General features: G+C 48.3%; 1 protein-coding gene across 1 annotated transcript; it reads left to right on the forward strand.

Annotated features, from left to right (window-relative positions):
* Window positions 1-249: 249 nt before the first annotated feature.
* On the forward strand, window positions 250-6,822 carry ATRAID (all-trans retinoic acid induced differentiation factor). The gene is made up of 6 exons (XM_060251167.1): window positions 250-480; window positions 1,345-1,416; window positions 2,381-2,452; window positions 2,969-3,090; window positions 4,634-4,734; window positions 4,976-6,822. Exons 1-6 carry the CDS (start codon window positions 281-283, stop codon window positions 5,078-5,080), a joined length of 672 nt encoding a protein of 223 aa, XP_060107150.1. The 5' UTR covers window positions 250-280; the 3' UTR covers window positions 5,081-6,822.

A 6,822-nucleotide genomic window follows, 5' to 3' on the forward strand; every position in this document is an offset into this window, starting at 1 on the left:
AGTCCTGGTCACCATGGAAATTAAATGGTGCTTCCATGGTCCGAGGCAGTATATCTCTATACCAGCTAGAGTCAGGGACTGGTTTGTGATGTGAGTGGAGATTTTTGCTGGGTTTGAAGGTAAAAATATTTGCGTTGTGACAAACAGCTGTTCTGCCCTCGCCTGGCGAATTTGGGGATTGACCCGGACAACTCTTGTGTGCAACGCCGGCCACATCCAGGCTGGAGATGAGCCCAAGGGAAGGAGGAAGTCGCTCACTCGCGTTGTCATGTGAGCCATCATGGCTGTGCCCAGCTGGCTGCTCGTGTGTTTGCTGAGGGGCGCCATCGCCGCGGCCTCTGAGCCGAATCCCCCGCACATCTGCAGCGGCTGCTGCGCAGGCTCGGTGCGGAACAGCTCGGCGGTGGCTGCCTTCTGTGGCGCTCGGGAGGGCGCCGAACTCCTGGGCCGCTGCTGCCTGGAGAAGGAAGCCGTCGTCGGGTGAGTCGGCCCGGGAGGGAGCCGTCGGGGCTCTGGGAGACGCCGCCTACCACCGGAAGATGGGCTCGGCTTCCAAGTACCCTTGAATGTTGGCATCCTGGTGGAATCATTCACGGGGCAGATTAACTGTCTGGTTTTCCCGGAAGAGAGAATCGAGCGTCAAAACGAATTTTCCACTCCTCCACAGTCCAGTGGCGAAGGGAGGCATCCGTGAAAGGGTGAATCCTCCCGCCCCCTACAACTTCCAGGCCTGGGGGATCTAAAGCCGTCCACCTCCTTTATCCGTCAGTAGGTGTTGGAACCCCCAACAGCCCCTAAAATCCATTTCTTCTTCTGCTCTCATTTCTTGAGGTCTGCACAGACAAATCAAGATTAGTACAAAATTAGAGTCCAGTGGTGCCTTTCAGACCAACGAAGTTTTATTTAAGGTGTGAGCTTTTGTGTCTGAAGTGTGCTTGCACAGGAAAGCTCACACCTTGGATAAAACTTTGTTGATCTGAAAGGTGCCATGGGACTCTAACTTTGTTCTATTGCATTTGCTTCAGACCAACACTGCTGTCTGCCTTGATCTACTGAATTAGTACGACTGAGCACAGGTATGAATCCTGCTCTGCCAGATCCTTGTTATAACCACCATAGTGTTTCTCTAGTGTACACCCAAAGGGCTGGTATATAACTCCACGGTTCTAGATGAATAGATGGAGGACCTTCAGCAAGATGAAGCTGCCATAAGTATCTTTGCTTGCAGCCCAGTGTAAGAACACATCCCTCTAGGAGGGGAAAGGAGTTTGGAAAAGTCTGGCCAGGCAGCTGGAGAACATACTCATCTTCTGAGGTACAACTACTTGTTTATTTTCTCCTTAGGCTGGATCTGGGGAACTGCTCGCTGCATCAGCTGTGTCCCAGCTTTCAGGAGGCCAGCACGGCCATTGTCATGTGAGTTCACCCTTCCTCCTATAAGACCCATAAGGGAGCGGCAGCTGTTCGAGTCCTCTTGCGGAGATCCTTAGGACCAAACTATACAGCAGTAGCAGGGGTCACCCACCATCTTGAAGATGGATACTATTTTGGAGCAGTGAGTTGGTTCCCAGCTGGGAAATCCTTTAAACTGCGCCTTGGGAGCCTGACATGTCTGGGTTGGAAAAATGGTGTGTGTGGGAGGATACAAGCACAATAAGGACCCCAGTGACACAATTTAGAGGAGTTCCTGGCTGGGAACTCACTGCTTCAAAATGGTGGGCATCACTGTGGATGCTCTTATGGACTATTCTGTCCCTTAGTTAGGCATCTTGGGGACCCAGCCTCACCAGAGCTGTAACCAGAAAACATCCGTTGCTCTGTGTGGGAGCTGGAATGATGGTTTTCTGAGCCTTTGCTGGCTTTTGTGTTTAATTGTGGAAACTGTGTAACTGCCTGCTGTTTTGAGGTGTCATTTTGGCATGCTCATATGCCATTTATCTATTTAGTACATTTTTACCCTGCCCTTTGTCCAAGGAGATCAGGACTAGTCTCTCCCCTCCATTTTATCCTATGGCCACTCTGGGAAGTAGATGAGGTAAAAGTCAGTGTTAGTTTTGGGGCAAATAGGGATTTGGGGATTTGTGGCAAATGGGGATTTGAACCTGTGTCACCCACATCCCTAGTTCAGCACTGTAACCCTGCACCCATGATGGAGTGTATTTTTAGTGAGGGTATAAACTTTCCCTCAGTGAATAGACATATATTGAATTTCTAGGCTGTATACCTCTTGCCTCTTCTCAGGCTACAAAAGAAGTCTCCACAAGGTCCCTAGATTTCAGCAGCCCAGTCACAAAAAGTGGTGACAGCTCTCAGAGTGACAAGTCCTTAACAGGTCTGAGGTAGAGATGCAGGACTGAGTGGCTTTTCTTCCTTCCTGCAGTGATCTGACCATCAACTCATTGGAGCCTCCCCCAGAAGATGCCTTCCGGGGATTCACCCAGCTCCAAACTCTGTAAGTGTTGGGACTGCTATTCTCACAGATCCTTTAATTTAATAATTAGGAGCCTGCTGCTCTTGCCAGTATTTTTATTGATATAAGGGCAGGGGAAGCACTGTGGCTGAGTGGCAGAACCTCTGCTAGGCATGCAGAAAGTTCCAGGTTCAATCCTCAGCATCTCTAGGTAAAAGGATCAGGGAGCAGGAGATGCAAAAGTCTTCAGCCTGAGACCTTGGAGAGCTGCTGCCAGTCTGAGTTGACAATATCAACCTTGATGGACTGGTGGTCTGACTTGGTATGAGGCAGCTTCATGTTTCCATATGATGGATGGTTTGCTTGGGGTGGAAATGCCAATGGCTTCTTGAGCTGAAGGGGTAGCAGCTTGTTGTGGGTCCCATGGGCCAGGCCAAGCCCTCTACTTCCAGTCACAGGGCTGAGGGTTTTTGCTCCTGCTCCGGGAGCTGTTGTGGGTAGAAGGAAAGCTGGCCTAATTCCCCTGCCTGCCTCTAAGAATATTTAACCCATCCCCAGAGCTTTGCCAGCAGAATTGGATTGTCCTGGAGGCAGCAACGTGTGGGATAACGTCACCACCCAAGGAAGCAGCCGGATCTGCCACAGCCAGAGGAACCCCTGCAACGGCTCTGGGGGATTTGGTATGACGGGAAGAGGGGAATGCAATATGACAGGTATGAGGCAGCAAGAGCTGAGACAGGAGAAACAGATGAGCAAGTGGGGGATTCCAAAAAGCAGGTCCACATCCACCCTGGCACTGTTTTAGCAGTGATATTAGTGGGGAGTCGCTAAGTGCTTTGGGTTGTCTACCTGTGTGCTTCTGGAGTTGGAGCATTTGGCTGTTCCCTAATGTGGTTCTCCCATCAGGAACAACCCAGTGGGAGGCTGTTGCACAGCTCTGTTCAGGAAGGTCTCCCATAGGAGAATACCTCTTGCCGGATATTACCTTTGCCCCTTGTCTCTAAATGAATTGGGCTTACCCTGGCTTTGGAATACTGCTGAGAGGGATTCCACTCTAACGTTTCCCATTCCCAGGTGTCATTTTGTAGAAAAAGAGGTGCCAGAGCTCATTAGCACAACTCATTTGCATATGCCACACACCCCTGACATCATGGGAAGGTGTACTAAATTATATCAGCTCAGCCTTGAATTATAATTGTCATCAGGCCTCAGATTCAGTGGGAACTCACAGGAGCACAGCTCCTGAACCTTTCTGAGTTCCACCTCCTTGTCCATTGAATAGTATTGCAGCTGCATAACAATCCCTGGATGAGCTCCACCAATTTTTCTACAAAATGACCATTGATTGTCATAGTAAAACTTCCCATCATACTTTTAAAATTACTTTCTCCTATGTGGGCATAGTGGTATGATGAAGATTTCCATCTGTCTGCTTTATATGTTTTGGTTATTTTCCCATTTTTTGTGGGGGAAAATATTAGAAAGTTTGTCAGTTTTCAAATCAAGTCAAGTTAGCCTTTATTGGCATAAAATCTTAGGAGTTTTGTAAAATTCTCACAGGGGGGTTGAACAATGGAGCCCAGAAGCAAGTATTTTTTTGGAGGGGAGGGTAAGAAAGAAAGAAAGCACAATAAAATGTAGGAGTTCTAGAGCTCCTCTCCTGTGAACTGCTGCTCAAAATGAGGCCTGCCTATCTGTAAATATATTTGCTCAGCAATAAGGTTTGCTCAGTTTAGCCAATGTAGAGAAAGGACAAGAGTAGCCAAGGTGTGGTAGGGGATACATACTGGAGGCACAAGAGAAACTTGGAGTTATGGGATAGAGGTGGTGCCTTGTTTTGGAGTGGGAAGGAGAGGCAGGAAAGCTGGCCCAATTGCACAGGTGATCCAGATGGCTGGATGGGATACAAGTACAAAATAACACACTCCAAGAGGTACATGCAGGATCCCTTGTGGTGTCACTGAAGATGTTTGGGTTTAGTGCTCTCTGCATGCATGGCTTGTCATGGACTATGAAGTGCTAAGAAACTTCCAGGCAGACAGAAGTAAACAAAACTAGTTTTGTAGGTGCTTTATGGAGTGGAGCAATAGGGTGGGAATGATGCAGCTTGTGAGGCTTAAAGTTAAGCATTAGGAGTCAGTGCAGAGATGCTGTGGAGCCTGTACGCTGAGCACTGGAAAGAGGGAATGCGTTTTTCTCACCTTGCCTGTCCTTTCTCTGCAGGTTGGCTGTGCCCGGAGGACTCATTTTGTACTCCTGACGGACCTGGCCTGCATCTGTGCCTTTGTGAAGGCCCATACCATGGCTACAAATGCTTGCGCCAGGTAAGCTGATATGGTTGTTTTTCTGTCTGGGTACAAAGGTGCAAGAAGGGATGAACAGACTTTGTTTGTTTCTTAAGAGGAGGAAGTGGAAGGAGTAGAAGAGGCTTCTGTGCCCCAGGTAAGCCTAGATGGGAACTGAACCTTGGAATGGAGGGACTCTTGGCCTCTCTGCAGCAGTCATGCCTTTGGGCAGAGCATAGGCACCGACCCAGCTGGCCACTCTTTTGTGTTTGCTTTGCAGGGTACCTTTCCATACCTGATGTTCTATGGGACTTTGGGAGCTGTCACCACTGGCCTCTCCATTCTGCTCTGGGTCACCCAGCGGCGCAAAGTCAAAGCCTTGTAATGGCCTCTCCCTCCTCCAGAACCATCCCTGCTAAGGGGACAGCTTTTTCTGCCTGTTGCTCAGGCTGCGGCGTCTCTGTTCATTGTGAAACACTTGATCTGAACAGTTTAAAGATGTTAGCCACACTGGTCTGAGCAGCCACACAGGGTCTTGTTGAAGTTTGCTTGAGCCACCATCTCTTGCTTGTCTACATTCCCCACCCCAGACCAAAGCAAAGTAAAACATGGCTGGATCCAGAACTTTGGTTGACTCTTTCCAGCAAAAGTTTTTTTTTTTTTTGCTTTCCTGCTGTACTGGTATCTTTGGGTTTCCTTTCCAATTTGTAATAACCACAAGTGAACTGGGCTATGCTGATGATTTAGAGAGGAACTGCCTCAGTTGTCTGGAAGCATTTCAGCAATTGCTTTGACTGTTCAGAAGACAACTTTCCAGTCTTCTTACGCTGAGGAGGAGGCATTGCTGACCAGCAGGCCATGTTCCTTGTTCCTCCCACCATGGACGTCTTGTTCTATTCCTGCTGGGCTTCTGGAAGACACCTCAAGTTGCTTAGAAGGACAGAAATGGAGACTTCCAAGCCTTGTTGTACTGTTAGAATGAATTCTGAGGCCTGAAGTACTGCTGTGTCTCAGGAGAAAAAGATCTGGGTGTTTTCCTCATGAGTGACCTGTTCTTCAGTCAAAGGATCATTTTGTAAATAGCTGTGAGGCAGCTGGTATCACATGACCCACTCCTCACTTTTTTGCCTCTCCAGTTTCATCACTTGCAGATACTTGAAGAACACATATTCTCTTAAATGTCTCTACCTGTCTCCCTTGTTCCCCTCTGCATAGACACTCCTGCCCCTGATACACCTGCTTGATGCTGCCTCTCTCTGCCCCTTCATATCTGTCCACAAAACCTAGTAAGTGCTTTGGTTCTCTCCTAGAGTCCTTGTCCATCCCTAAAATTTAGCCTGGACATCTGCACACATGCATCCCTTTTGTCCATGGAGCATCCTTCCCTCTCTGCTGCAACAGAGACTGAAAGGCTTTGTTTGGCTAGTATTTGAAGTGACCTGAATATTGAGGGCATAATAGGACAAAATAAATAACTATATCAGTAATGGCTGGGTGGGTAGCTTGTAGGCATGGCTTTGGCCTTCAAGCTACTCTTTAAGCCCTTATGCATGTCCCACTGAGTTCATGCAGGAGCCCCTCAAGCTTGTCTTATGCTGACTGGGTAGGGGCCATGGCTCAGAGAAAGAGCCCCTGCTTTGCATGCAGAAGGTCCTTAGTTCAATCCCCGATATTTCTAGTTAAAAGGATCGGATAGTAGGTGATGTGAAAGACCTCTGAGACCCTGGAGAGCCACTTCCAGTCTGACTAGACAATGCTGACCTTGATGGACTATAGCGGAGCTTCTTGTGTTCATGTGTACTGTGGCAGGTAGATGCTTTCTGGAATGTTTTAGAAGCCCTTCTGCAGTGCAGGGGAGTAATTTCTAGCCACTGCCCTGCAAATGGCTTTGTAGGGTGCCATGAAGAGATGGGATGAGGTGGACATTGCACCTGGAGTCTAGGGGGAGGGTTTCACAGTATCGGGTAGTTGTTTATTTAACCTGCATGGTGGGTGAGTGAAGGAGAGTTCCTTGTATGAATATATGCTGGGCATCTGTTCATACATGGCAGCGCTAGATGATACGTAACTTAGAGCAGAGGTATTGTATTCCTTTGTGTTCCTGTATACAAAACTCAGTTGACCATT

The sequence above is a fragment of the Heteronotia binoei genome, chromosome 1, assembly GCF_032191835.1.
Source record: "Heteronotia binoei isolate CCM8104 ecotype False Entrance Well chromosome 1, APGP_CSIRO_Hbin_v1, whole genome shotgun sequence".
NCBI lineage: Eukaryota > Metazoa > Chordata > Lepidosauria > Squamata > Gekkonidae > Heteronotia > Heteronotia binoei.

Excerpts from the sequence above, each read along its gene's own strand:
- ATRAID (XM_060251167.1), top strand. The coding sequence starts at position 281 with ATGGCTGTGCCCAGCTGGCTGCTCGTGTGTTTGCTGAGGGGCGCCATC. Across the intron at positions 481-1,344 it reads GAGAAGGAAGCCGTCGTCGG|GCTGGATCTGGGGAACTGCT; the intron begins GTGAGTCGGCCC and ends TTTTCTCCTTAG. Across the intron at positions 2,453-2,968 it reads TTCACCCAGCTCCAAACTCT|AGCTTTGCCAGCAGAATTGG; the intron begins GTAAGTGTTGGG and ends ACCCATCCCCAG.